The 14686-nt window shown below is 43.9% G+C and overlaps 1 protein-coding gene across 1 annotated transcript in view; it reads left to right on the top strand.

Annotated features, from left to right (window-relative positions):
- Positions 1 to 14686, top strand: part of LOC137144485 (NACHT, LRR and PYD domains-containing protein 3-like) — a 42316-nt gene that overhangs the window by 14764 nt on the left and 12866 nt on the right. Inside the window, exons 5-7 of the mRNA XM_067534844.1 lie at positions 1540 to 1629; positions 7190 to 7360; positions 13193 to 13363. Coding sequence (XP_067390945.1) covers positions 1540 to 1629; positions 7190 to 7360; positions 13193 to 13363 — 432 coding nt within the window. The remainder of the gene's footprint in view (positions 1 to 1539; positions 1630 to 7189; positions 7361 to 13192; positions 13364 to 14686) is intronic.

A 14686-nucleotide genomic window follows, 5' to 3' on the forward strand; every position in this document is an offset into this window, starting at 1 on the left:
CCCAACAGAAGAGAAAAAAATAAGTTAGTGTTAGGATCCTGGATTAATTGTTGAAATGATTTTTCTGTTGCAAAATATTATATTTTGAGGTGAATTTGGGATGTTGTTTATATTTGTATGTTGTATGTAAGTGTAACAGGAGCTGTCCTTTAGAGAACAGGGTGTGTGGGGGGGTCATATTGAAGGGTTTGTCTGAAGGATACAGAAAGCAGCATGTTGCTGGTGTGTACAGAATGGGAGACTCTGCCTTGCCAGCTCCAGAAAGATCATAACTGGATTTAATAAACATACCTTTCCAGAAAACAAGCTTTGAAATCTATGGATGCAAAGTGCTGAATGAGAGCTTGGTACTCTTTTATTGAAAGGAAAATGGACCTGTGGATAAGGGCGAGTTTGAGGAGGCAGGTGAGGGAAGGAGTGAGAAGGGCACAAAGATAGATCCAGAAACAGGTTGATGGAGCAATAGAGGGGTAAAAAGAGGAGAGCAGAGCCAACGACTCTGCCACCCAAAATATCAAATCAGTTTTCTGTTTAAGGAAGACTTGCTTACTAGAGCTGAGCTCATGATTAATAATTGTCTCTTTTTTCACCATGGATTCTTTGAAAAATATCTGTGTTAAAATGTATCAGTTCAAAATTATTCATTTTGACTGGATATACAGTCATCTCCCAGGTTTCTGTTCTGTGAATGGATGAGCAACAACATTAGAACCAGATTTCCAATAGGAAAGCTCAGGATTACAAGTTCAGATTTTTCTTCCATGTAAATATTTTGTAATATTCACAGTTTCAGCAACATTCCTGTCTGTAAACTTGTTTGCTAGAATACTTGTGGAACATAAACAGTAAAGCGCTGTGAACACAATGGAAGTAAATTTACTTTAGAGTTCATCAGAATATTCTTTAATTTTTGCACTATTCTCCCAGAACTATTTCTTAGACAGATGCTGCCTTAAAATTCAACTTGCTCTCTTGTACTCTTTGGTGTCAGGAACTAATAAACCACCATTTCTAGTTACTTATAGGGATGTAAATTCACAAAGTGTAACACCAAATACACAATACTGAATGATAGCTAACAGATGTAAAATTATAAACAAATATTCAGATTATTGGCTTTTATCTTTGTGGTTAAATTAATACTCCTGGTTAAATAAAAGAGGAATGAGCCTGTTTATCTCCAGAAATGATACAACAATTACTGCCCAACCCAATAACATGTAATCAATGGCAATATTCCCATTTGTGCAAGTGCTTAGAATGTCATTTAACTGCTCAAAGGACCAGCGTAGTAGAAGTTCAAAAAGTGAATGGATTACACTTAGTAAAACCTATTCTACTAGACTGTGTGTATCTAAAGTACACCATAGTGTACTATACATATTTTGTTTGGGTATATTTACAATGAACTGAAATGGTAAAGTAATTCATACACAGTGTATGATTGCTCCATACAAAGGGCTATTTTAATGTTCAGGAAATAGAATTAAAATCTGTCCCTAGGTAACAACATAGAACATTTCTATTTTCTCTTTATAGGATACAGCATCGGGCTGAGCCGAAGCATTCGTCTCTTTATCTGCTCTGTCAAGTTTTGAAGGATCCAAACTGTAAATTAAAGAAACTAGAGTAAGTAGCTATGTTTTTTTCCTTTTAAACATCCCATTATTACTGATGTCATCATGGAAATTCTACATCAGTGCAGCCCTCTTTCCCAGGGCAGGTGTAATGACCATACATAACTGTCTAGATGATTAGGCATCTGTTTAAATTTCCCATTGATATGCATGGCGTTGCCTTAATATCAGCCTAGAGGTTCTATGACATTTAACTCAGTTACCAACCAACAGGTGAGCAGGAGAGACCGAGGGAAGCATTGTGTCCAGGGGAAATTGCTTGAGGTCAGAGAAGGCTCAAGAGGCGAGAAAGACGAATTTAGATATTTTAATCTTAGGTATTTCTCAGGTGCCTGTTACCGTGATATCTAATCCCTGTCCATGTCTATTTATTTAACATTCATGTGTCCCCATCTGATCTAACTTTTCCCTGACTCAAGTAAGTGTGGGGTGTTTTGGGGAGTGGGATTTTCTTCTGCTTTTCTGTCTCTCTTCCACCCTCTTCCCCATCTTTTTTATTTATTTATTTATTTTTCTTCCTCTTCCTCTCTCATCTCTCCCCATCTCATGCTGACTCTGGTGGTGTTACTAGCAAAGAGATGATCTTGCATTTTGCTCTGAACATGTTCAAGGCAGGGCTCAGTCTGATTCCCTCTGACAAGGGGTCTTAGCTGTTGACAACACCCTGCTCCTACACCCAAGAGCCTGAACCTGGGCTCCTCTAGCTGGATTGTCCCTATGGCACACAGCTGTTTTACAGGGTGATGAGAGGATAAGGAGCCTCTGAGACTGTCTGTGTTAGAGAACAGCATCAGTGCAGCTTCTTAACTCATCTGTACCACTGCACATCCACACACACAAATGCTTACAACAGTGCACAGTGGATCACAGCCCCGTTTACATTCAATCTTGCTCAGAGCCAGTGCAATCACGGCATGTCCGCCACCGTGTCCCTCTGCCCTGTTACAGCATGAGCACTGGCAGAGCAGTGCAATAAGTTCTCCCAGTGCAGTTCCACACTGCCCCTGTCCATCTGTTTGAGACAGCTTTGACAGCTCCGAGTTATTGGGCTCCACATAGGGGTATTTGGGTGAAATTCAATAGCCTGTGTGTGCAGCAGGTCAGACTAGATGATCTAATGGTCCCTTCTGGGTTTACACTCTATGAAACTGGCCCTGGCAGCTGGAGCTCGTCAGAAAATTTCATAATTTTGATAAAAATGGATAAACTGCTTTCTTTCCCAGCCAGCTCTGCCACTTATACCCCTGCTGCATGCCATCCCCTGAGCAACTGAGGGGTGATTGCCTGACCTCTGCTCTGTCTGGCCTTCAGCACCCGACCCCTCATATTAACAAAGATTCAACAGTGTATTTCTTGTTCGAACTTTTGCATTTCAAAAATGTGTCCACTTAAAAAAAAACCCAAAGCCCTCCCCCCTCTGTTTGTTTGGTCCGTTGGGAAAATGTAAAAGGCAAAATTTGTGGTTAGTGAGTACTGCCAGGGTGTGTGCATGCACACTGCAGTGCACTGATTTCACGGAGGATTGCTCTGGCTGTGTATTCACTGCCTCAGCAGCAGCTTCCATCCTCCTGAGAGCCGCAAAAGAGAACACAGAGCAGGATAATTATGTAATGAATGAACTCGGGATAAAGAAAAGCTGGTCCCCAAAGGATGGGAGGATGTGAATTCACAGCAGACATGAGTGTGGGAATCTCAGCTGTGTCCATCAAATCATCTGTTTAGCACATGGTACAGTAGACGAACTCCCAGAATACTTGCAGGACATTGCTGTGAATTCCTGGTTTTGTGCCCTAGCAGAGAAATGAGTATCTTTGAACTTTTTTGGACCATTAAAGGGTGTGATGAGCTTGGTCTCTGGAAATGGAAAAGTTGTTGGCTTTTTGCACACTGAGGGGATATATAGGCTAGATGGCCTCAGCATGGCCAGGGAGCCTTTAAGGTTTTGAAAGATCTCATCCGTTTGACACTAAACAATCCCAAACCTTTAAAGGAAAGGTCTTCAGTTATGGTCTGGACAGCTTTTGGAAGACCTGGATTATTCAGCCATGAGATTGTCCTTGCTGTAATTGATGAGGGCAGAGTATCCAAGCCACGTTTGTTGGCATGAAAAGCATGTGTGGCTACTTGCTGTTCTTCAGAAACAATCCCATTCACCTACTTCTTGCCATCATCTGTGAACTGCTTAAGAAGAGAGAAGCTTCTCCCAAGTGAGGAAATCATATTCAGCCAACACTGTCTGGAAGTTGGCCATCTTCATCTAGAGTGTGGACATTTGCCTGGCTAGAAAATCCAGCCTTTGGCATCCTCGTCCTTGGGATAGATCTAGCAGCAGCATCTTGTCATTACTTCTATTAAAGAGTTATTGCCACCAGTGAACAAGGGAGAAGATGGGGATAGAAATATTCAAACTCAAGTGGATGGCCCTGAAAGAGGCAACCTGCCCACGTAGAGTTGGAAGATGATTGTTGATATAAGCCAGAAACTTTATCTGGCTCCAGGATATCTTCATTATTAGAAACAGTCCATCCCTGTTTAGGCTAATGGGTATCAGAAAGGAGGTGCTGGGCTTTTCTTGCATCATTGACAGCTTTAGATCAAGACTGTCTGCAAGTCTTCCCAAAAGTTCTTGTAATTTTTTAAAATCTGGTGGAGCGACTGTGAAAGATCTCACAGATTCTTTAGGGGCTGAATATGGTTGTCTCTCTTCCTGCCTTTCCTACACCCTTACTTTTACTGACTCACACATTCCTGCCATTCCTCATCTCTACCCCAATTTCATATTAAACAAAACACCCAGCAGTACCAAAAGTGGCACAATTCTTAGTTCCATATCACTATGTTAATTTGCTTGTATGTTCTGTCCCCATCCTTAACCCTTTATCTGGTTGTTTCTCTTAGACTATAACCCTCCCGGGTAGGGACTGTCTCTTTATCTTTGTTTGTAGAGCACCCAAAACAAATGAATTGCAATTCTGCTTGGAGCTTTGGGGCACTACCATCTTCTAAAAGTAGATAATGATGGAAGGAGATCTTTATTAACATCCTCTTAAATCTTACTCACACACTGCTCAGAATCCTTTGAGGCAATGGAAATGAGAGAGGAGGCCATGACCTGGGAGATGGATGGTCTCTAGGAGTGAATCTTCACTCAAGTTGATGATCCTTGAAGAGGAGGCTTCCTCAGACACTGGCAGTGAGGTCAGCTCCACAGGCTCTGCCTTCATGGACGGGGGAAGCCCATATAGGCTAATAGGTCCACAGAGGCTTGGAACTGTAAGGCTGTGATGATCCTAGAGATCCACATGAAGGAATAGATCCCCAGGGAGGGGTTGTGGATGGGGCCTGTAAGAGTCTCAGAAAACACTCTGGTCAGAGGCAGCACTAGAGGGATGACTGACACTTCCTATCCCTGGGTTCTGGGGAGCTTTAACATGGGCCTCAACCTCCATCTCAGGTGGTAACTAGGCTGGCATTAAGGCTCCCTTGTGCCCGCACTTCATTTCCCCTGTCAGGTTGCCTTGATGCTGTAAGATGCGAGATGTAGCTGGGGCAAGTTTTTGGGCAGAAGCCACAGGGGAGAAAAAGGAAAACTAGCATTGGCAGCACATACCGCTCATATCAATTGTGCCAGTCTTGTTCCCCAAAGATTAGTATCCCAAGTACTCCGGTTTAGTCCATCCATCAAAGAATCCCCTTTCTATGAATGCCTCCCTATGGTCAAACATCCCCAAACCTTCCTCACAAGACCAATGCTGGAACCATGTTTGAAATTTCATTATCATGTCTCAGCTTTGCCCTTCTTCTCCACGGACTGGAAGAATTCCACTGACGATCACCCAAGCCTCCACTTCTTTGAGCATCTTCCCCAGCCAAACAGCCACACTTAATTGTCCTTGATGTGTTCTAGCAGGAGACTGGCAGTGTCATTTATCCCAACATGAAGGGCAATCAGTGGATTTTTTTTTTTTGCCACACCTAACAGGATCCATTTCAGCCTCAGGTCCGTATCTCATATCCTTGCTCCTGGCAGATAGCACACACCCTTCTGTTCTCTGGATCTACTCTGGTGTAAGGAGCCCTTAATCACATAGGCCTGCCTGTTTCTGGTATTGTTGTGAATCCCAGGATCCTCCCATCTGTACTTCTTTCTATCTGCATATCATTCCAACCTATGTTCTCTTCTAGTCCCCTCATCCTTCCTAGAGCTCTGATCCAAGGCTATCTCCATTATCTCTTCCTCTCTTCTGACGGGACTCTTCTTCCTTGTCACCCCATCTTCTCATTTCTTCTCCTCCTCACCTTCATTAGCTGGTCTCTTCCTCTGCCTTGTCACTCTCCTTGTCTAGCAGACTATCCTCCAGGTCCTCTCATTCAGCAGGTGTCTGCAAATCTTGAGTTGTCTGTGCAGCCTCCTCTCTTCCATCTTGTCTTCAAATCTCCATCTGAACTCCATCCTCTCCAGCTGCATCCCTAGTCCTCAGATCTTCTCTTCTATGAGCCAATACCAGGCACCAGTCCATACATAATTAGCTTCTGTAAGGTACCAACTCAAGGACAATGTACATTGTGTAGTTTCTGCATCCAGACATCTTTGTCTCCCCTCCTTTTTAGGTCACCTCTATTGCTGCCTCAGTAGCCATCATTGTCTTCTCTTCCTAGTCCTTAGCCTAAAAGAAAGAAGGATGAAGATCCCCCTACCAAACTCCCACATACATTTCCCTGTTTTCTATTCTTTGGTCACTTGTTTTTTACATTATAGCCTTCTCTGCTTTGAGCACTGCACATTTCCCACATTGCACTACTACTGCTGGTGCAGTTCTCTGGGAAGTAATAATGGCTTTTGGCATTTTTACTAAGAGCGGGGTCAGAAGGCACAGTGAGTAATGATGCTGGCAGACCGATTGCCATCAGAGGAGCTCCGCTGGTGAAATATTGTAACAACAGTTTCATTGTAGGCCCAGCCTTTAAGACTGGCCTCCCTAGGAAATTCCAGCCTTTTCTAGTATCCCAGGGGTAATAGGTGAGGAAGGTGTGGCTTGAGACCTGGCAAAACTGAGCCTCTGTGAATCCTGAATGTTCAATACTACATATTCCATAGATGGTGTCTTGTTTTCTGAGTCCTAAGTAGAAATGAGGCAGCAAAAGAGAAAAACGGGTTCCCCCCATCCACAAAACTGTAATATGTCTTCCAGTGCAGCAGCATTTCATTATTTAGCACTGAGATTCCTTCCCTCTATTTCTTTCCACTCCTTTGACCTCTCCTTTATAAGAATGTGTTTTAGTAGGAAAAGCTCAAATGTTTCTGTTCAGAGGATGGAGTTTGGGAACTTTGGCTTAAAATAACATATGTATGCAAAACAGAATCAATGAGAGCTACAGATCCACGTGGATTGAAATCCACCCATAGTATTGTGTCCCCAGCATCCACTATTACAGCGCTGGGATTTTATTCCCACAATAAAGACCTTTTTGTAGATAACCACTGGTACCCACTGAAGGACCTGGACAGACAGATGTACTAATTTCCCTTTCTGTTTATCTGTCTCCTGCAGAGTTTTTAATTGCCCCCTCACAGCCGCTTGTTGGGGGGATCTCTCCTCTGTTCTCAGTTCCAAACCCACCCTGACAGAACTGGACATGTCAGATAAAGACCTGGGAAACTCAGGATTGAAACTGTTGTGTGAGGAACTAAAACATCCAAACTGCAAAGTGCAGAAACTGAGGTGAGCATTTTACAGATTTCTTTTAAGCAAAGAACTCAGCAGGGTGTGAGGATGGTGTAAGATGTCAGCTTTCTTTCAGGTACATACCGAGGCTGAAAGGTGAGTGTCCCTCCAGCCCCTGACATGTCCGCGATTCATAACATCCTGATAGCTCATCTAATTTGGAAAATGGACATTTTAAATAGAGAGAGGTTCAAACTGGAGCACTAATTCCAACCCCCACTCCCCCAAATTTGAGGAATAAATGTTATGTATTTATATAAAACAAACAAAAAAACCCCACCCTACTCTAAAAGAACATTAAAGTTGCAAAGTTAAGCACAGAAGTTAGGGAATACCAGAATGAAGGTTGCCTGGGTAACCTTAATTCAGCTGCCCTGTGCATATGCATTATGATATAGTCTATAAGTACATGACCACATCTAGTTGTTCCAGAGGAGCCCTGCCTCATTCAGGGCACCGGATGGAGAGAGCTCACTGAATGAGCACCTATTCGCGACTCTGTTTTACCCTCATTGTAGCATTGGCTGTCCATGCAGTTGAAGGTGGGGTTGGAGGTGAAGCAGTGGCTCTTGGCCTCCTAAAGGCGGCTGCCCTCGCTGCCTGACGGTGCTGCAGGCCGGCTCGCAGCCCGATGTCCATCTCAAACATGCTGCGGTGCTTGGCCTCGTTCCTCTGCAGTTAATGCTCATGGTTGTTGCTCTGATCTTCCTCTTCATCTGTCATGCTGTCCAGCTGCAACTTTGAGATCTCAAAGGCCAGGCTGGAGCCGTGCTGCTCCTCTGTACTCTCAACAGGAGTCACCACCACCTTCTCCTCTGAGAGAGCTCTCAGAGGAGACAGGACAGCCTCCTTTGTACCCCCTAAGCTGCTCCTTCTGCTGCAGAATGGGCATCATGCCCTGCCATCTTCTCCTCCTCAGAAGACTTCTCCCTGTCCGTCTCAAGCAACTGACAGCAAAAGAAATGACAAAAGGGAAGTAAAGTATAAGCCAGTCGGAGTCAGGAATATCCTTCTTTGTCCCAGTGGGTCTGTGTGCCAAGCGGGGAGCTCTCAGTGGGTAGTAGTCCCTCCCAGAGAGTGGTGCTGGGCTATGGAGATGAGGAGACATTCTAAGTTGACAGTGATTGACACTCCAGAATAGTTCAATGGGGTGTGATTTTGTGATTGCTATGGTGGAGGAAAAGGAGGATCAGTTGGTGTCTTTCATGGTCAAGGAGCAGACATGAAGAATTTTTTGTGCAGACTTTTTTCCTTAGATTTTCCCAACACTGACACTTGGCTTTGGCCCCTCCTACTTCATCTGTCTGGGGTAAGAGAAAAAGCAGAGTTCTGTGAGGGCCATATGGGGGAGAAGGTGCTTCAGAAACCAAGTGTTGATGGCAGTGGTTCGTCAGTGATTGTGATGTCGTGCTGCTGGAGGGGCTCAATGTTTAGTTTGCTGTAACTTAATTCAGCTTAAGTTACAGCGAATTAAGGTCACTTTTTCCTGAATATGAGCAGTCAAATGGGGGTTTAACGTGCTTTAGTTTATGTGAATTGAGGTCATGCCTTTTTAATTGATTTGGGTTTCATAGTCAATCTAAAAAAATCAAACCTAATTCCGACACAGTCAATAGAACTCATCCTGGTCTCTAGAGTTGCAAGAGTCTTTCTCCTTCCAGAGAGATTTCAGAACATCTGTCAACTAATACCTCAGATTCAGACTTGAAATCCCCTAGAGGGTTCTTTTGTCTCTTCCATGGTGGCTAAACCCTAACAATATATGTCAAGGAATTCCATTTCAAACTCCAGTCCCTGCCAAGACTCCAATCATCAACGCCTCCAGAAAGGGCTGGGGAGCTCACTTGTTTCAGTTTCAGACTCACAGTATTAGGTCAGTAATAGATTCAGTGGACAACATAAATGTGTTGGAGCTGAGGGCATGTTTAGCATGCAAGTCCTTTCTCTCAATTGCAAATGGCCTGTCAATACAGATGTCAATGGACTATTCCACAGCCATGCATTATATCAACAGAGAGTCACTATCAAAGTCACTATCAAGTGACAATCAAAGTATGACTTCTTCTGGTAAGTGTAAATATCCTGGCAGATCAGCTAAGCAGGAAGATCACGTCATCTCATGAGTGGACATTAAAAGATACGGTCCTTCAGTTTGTTTTCCATGAATGGGGATTTCTTCAGATAGATCTTTATGCCACCAAAGACAGCAAGATCCCACTATTTTGTTTCCAGGAAGGAAGGAGCCTATGGTCAGCCCACCTTGTCTATCTATTCTCTCCCTTCCTATTAATTCCCAGAGTATTACAGAAAGAGAGGCAGGACAAGGCTTGGATGAGCCTAATATCACCAGCATGGCATTGCCAGTTCTGATTCTTTGTTCTGCTTCTACAGTCAGGAGACAGTTCAGATAGTCCTCATGCAGAAAGACATCTTTTCTCAGAATAATGCCCTAATACTTCATCCAGACCCAACTTCTCGACAGTTGACTGTGTAGAGGATATTTGGATGACTTCTAGCGATAGAGAATGTTCACAGGAAGTCCAGAAAGAGTTGTTACAAGACTGAAAATCCTCTATCAGAAAGACTAATAAGGCAAAATGGAAAAGATTTTCAATTTGGGCAAAGGCAGGGGATTGTGAACTGATTAATTCTTCCATCTGGTCATTCTTGATTATTATCTTTAAAGCAGCCAGGCTTATCATTGAGTTCCATTAAATTGCATTTGACAACAAACTTGGCCCGTCATCCATCAATAGCAGATTCTTCCATTTTCTACATCAAACAGTTGCAAGTTTTCTAAAAGGGTTGAAATCAGATGTTCCCTCCAATTAGGAAGATTCCTCTTCCCTGGGATTTAAATCTGGTTCTTCAATTGTTAATGGAACCTCCCTGTGAACCTTTATTATCTTGCTCTATGCGTCATTCATCAAGGCTGCATTCACAGTGTTTATTACATCAGCATGTAGAGTCAGTGAAATTTAAGCTCCCATGTTAAATCCCTCCTATGCATTTTTTTCATACAGATAGAGTAACATTAAGACTCCACCCCAAATTCATCCCAAAAGTCATTTCAGACTTTCAGACACTAACAATACATACACTTACCTGTGTTTCTTTTTCTGAGGCCTCATATGTCCCCAGGGGATTCATAGCTTCATACTCTTGGTGTCAGAAGAAGTCTATTCTACTGAGTAGAACAAGATATTTTAGAAAGTCACCCAGATGACTTTCTGTGGCCTATGGTAGTGAAGTCAAAGATTGACCTCTGCTCAGAGACAGTAAATGGATTGTTGACTGTATCAGTACAGTTTATCAAATTTAATAAACTAGATCCTCCTGCACATTTAATGAGAGCTCTGTTTTCTTCGGCAGCATGTTTCAACAAAGTACTATTCATAGAAATCTACAGAGCAGTAACATGGTCTTCAGTCCAGCCAAACATTACTCACTGGTGGCAGCAACAACAGCAGATATGCAGATCAGCAGGGCACTTCTCAGGTTGTTATTCAGACGAAGTCCTGACTCCCACCTCCAGACCAATCACACTGCTGGCTAATCACCATGAGTGCGATCCACATGTACAAAGATCTGAAGAAGAAAGGACAGTTACTTACCTTAGAAGAACTGTGATTCTTTGAGATGTTTTGTGCCTGTGGATCCCATGACCAACTCTCCATCCCCGTAGCTCAGAGTTGTCCCATGTGGACTCTGAGCCACAAAGGAACTGAGGGGCAGGGTAGCTCCACCCTTTGTGCCCTCGAGAGGAGGAGCATGAGGTACATGCATGAAAGGAAGCATGAGGGGGAGCATGAGGTGCATGCATGAAACCAGTGGACTCTGCTAGAAAGAATTTTCTGAACTCCTGCACAGAGGGTGCGTGCACACGAGTGGGATCCACGTGCACAGACTATCTTGAAGATAGTCACTGTAAGATAAGGAATCATTCTTTTTACACTGAACATTCCAATGTCAACACAAATCAAGTTATTTCCCTTCTCATATCATTCCCAACCAGGCATCTCAGACCCATATTGTTCAGTGTTGCCATCTCTTGCAAACTTTATCACAAATCTCTTGATATCTTTGGTGTGTTCCTTACAGTCACAGTTCCTGGAGCCATGTGAATATGTGAGACTCTCTTAAGTCCTAGCACTTGTGGCTATAGAAAGCCTAAAAACATGACTCCAAAGCCTCCAAAACCAGACAGCAAATAAAAAGAAACCAAAATATATTGCCTTAAAAAAATCTCATGATTTTTAAAAAAATAGTGTCATGACTTTTTGAAGCCTAACTCACAATTTTTGAGCACTTGGAGTTGGCAACATACTGGGAATGTGTATTTTTATTACAATGTTTTGGCATCAAACTGTCTATTGAAATCATCAAAATTTAACTCAGTGACACTATGACAATTTTTTTTTTCTGTTTTTCTTTGCTCGGGTGGTTTCTTCTCTCTCTGTCTTCCTCTTTTCCATTCAGTCTTTTGAGTGTCTATGTTCACCCTCCAATTTAATTTTTCTTTTCTGCCATTCCCTTTCTAAACGTCTTCCCCACCCACCAACTTTTTTCCTCCTTCTCTTCATTCCCTAAATTATCTCTCCATATGTCATTTTCTCTCTTTCCACCTCCACCACTTCCTTGAGTTTTTCAATATTCCCCTCACACCCTGCTTCTTGTGGGTTTCCTCTCGCTTCTCCCTCCTTCCTCCCCAGTCTCCAACTTCCCCTTGAACCTCTTTCACCTGGCTTGGTCTTTCCTCTTCTCCCCAATCTCACTGCCCTTCTCTGAGGGTCTCTCCCTCTCTTCACTGTAGGGGTTTTTGCCTTATTCAATCTTAACATTATCTCTGCCATCTACGGGTATGTCTAAATGGCCATTAGGAGGGTGTTTCCCAGCTTGGGTAGACTGACATGCACAGCTCTGCTCAGGTAGTACGCTAAACATAGCAGCGTGGCCACACCAACACAGGCAGTGGCTTGGGATAGCTACCTGAGTATGTGACCGGGGGGTCAGATTGCCCAGCTGCTGTGGCTACTTTATTTAGCTTGAGCAGAGCTAGCACAGCCTGTGTTGGAAGCACCTCCGAGCTACTGTGTAGATGTACTGAAAGAGGTGGTGATGGGAAAAGGGCTTTCTTTCATTGCTCCAGCTTAGAATTTAAGGAAGTCTGTCTTTACCTTCTTCAGTACACCTGGGGAGGGTCTCTTGTTATGTTCCAGTTGTGGTCCTTCTTTCCCATCCCATTTCCATTCTCCATTTTGGGGTCCCTCTCTCCTCACCCTCTCAGATGTCTTCTCTTCTTTTCAACCTACCAAACTTGTGGAGTTATCTCTGCTTCAACTTGGGGACCTTCTCTCCCCCCAGTCACAGCATCTCTCTCCACATAAATCCAGTATGGGTGTTTCTTCAGCTTTCACCCCAACCTTAAAATCTCTCCCCCTTTGGAGATTCTTTTCTCCCTGCCTCCCACATATCATGGGGGCTATACTCACCCCTACAGAAACTGAGGGTTGTTCTGCTTCATACAAATGTCAGGAATTCCCCTCTTTCTTCGATAGGGTGACTGGAGTATCAAAACAACTGTAGTGATGGAGGAGGCTGTGCAGAGGTCAGATTTGGTGGCTAGAGACAGTGCTTAGGGAGGAAGCTTCACCCCCAAGTGGATTTCCCATTGGTCAATGGCTGAGGTTTGGGGCTTGAAATGTCTGGGCCGTTCTTGATGCTGAATGGTCAGGCTGAGGGGCTGGTGGGGGGGGCGCCTGTCAGAACAACTTTGATGAGCCCCCTTCATGTTGTGATTGCTCTTCTCTGCGTTTTTCTCTCCTGCAGATTGAATGGTGGCCACATTACAGGTGCTGGCTGGGGGGATCTTGCTGCTGTTCTCAGAACCAACCAGAGTCTGACAGAGCTGAACCTGAATTACAATCCCCTGGGAGATTCTGGAGTGCGGCGGCTGTGTGAGGGACTGAAACATCCCAACTGCAAATTGCAAAGACTGAGGTCAGTAACATTTGGCTTGCTCTGGATGTCCAGGAGTCCTCTATGTAAAGCACTCAGCAGGGTGTGTGGCTTAGCAGCAAAGCTCACTTTTGCTGAGGCAGAGCGGTAACACAAAAGATGTTCAATGCTGAGCTCTCTTGAAAATATGTTCCAAAAACCACAAGGAAACTGTACAGAAAATTAGCCTCCTTTTGCTGCCATAGAAGCTAACCTGGAATGGACGGTCTTTTCAGGTCCTCGCAGTGGGCTGGGTGCTGGGCTCTGGAAAGGAGGAGACATTCTAGGCTGACAGTCCAGAATAGTTCAGTGGGGAGTAGTTTAGTGGTTACTATGGTAGAGGAGATGTAGGATCTCTTGGCCTTTTCCATGGCCAAGAAGCAGGCATGGAAGAATTGTGCAGAGATTTGTTTCTTGGATTTTCCCAACAATGACATTTGGGTTTTCTTCCCTCCCTTTCACCTGCCAGAGCTACTAGAAACTATAGAGCTCTTTGAGCCTCATACAGGGGAGGATGCTCTACAAACCAAGTCTTGATGGCAATGGTCAGTCAGCGACTGTGATGTCTTTCTGGTTCCTGCAGTCCTTGCTTGATTGGTGCGGCACCATTATTTTGTGAATATACTTGGGTCTGGGAGCTTTTGGAGACAGCCCCCCATAGCCAGACCTTTTGCCTGGAGATGGGGAGAATTCTGCTCTTCCTTTTATGAAAATGACGGTCTGACTGAGTTAGGGCGACCATTATTGCCTACATCCACATTCATTATGAAGATCAGGTACAGGGTGTAACCATCTTAATGTGTGTAGGCCAGAGACTCCCTGTGACAATCCTTGGGTGAAAAGGGTAGACTAGATCAGACACATTGTGAATGCTGAAGTCTTCAAGGATGATAATTCCTGAGAACTCCATCACCATACGAGGCAGTGTCTTTGTCAGCTTCTCTAGAAAACCTGTACTGTATGGATGCTAGTGTTGATGCACTCAAAGGTTAGGGGTGGTGTTGAGGAAGAAGTCATACCCCAAACCTTATTCCTCATTGGTTTATGACTGAGGTTTGAGGCTTGAAGTGTCTGGGTTTATTCTCAATGCTGATAGGTCAAGGGTGAAGTGCAAGCAGTGGGGCCGAATCAGGAAGTCCTACCCATCACTGGTTTCTCACTGGACAAGGGGCTTGGGACAGGGCTGAGTGCAATATGCATGGATTCTTATGATGAAGATTTAGACAAAGCTGAGAGAGATGTTTACTTATTAGAAGCAAAGCATAGACCATCTCCAAAGTGTGATTGTGCTCTCCAAAAGTCTCTCTCTCTGTCTCTATCTCTCTC

Source organism: Emydura macquarii, unplaced genomic scaffold (assembly GCF_026122565.2).
Source record: "Emydura macquarii macquarii isolate MOO-44397 ecotype Brisbane River unplaced genomic scaffold, CSIRO-AGI_Emac_v2 contig_3457, whole genome shotgun sequence".
Taxonomy (NCBI): domain Eukaryota; kingdom Metazoa; phylum Chordata; order Testudines; family Chelidae; genus Emydura; species Emydura macquarii.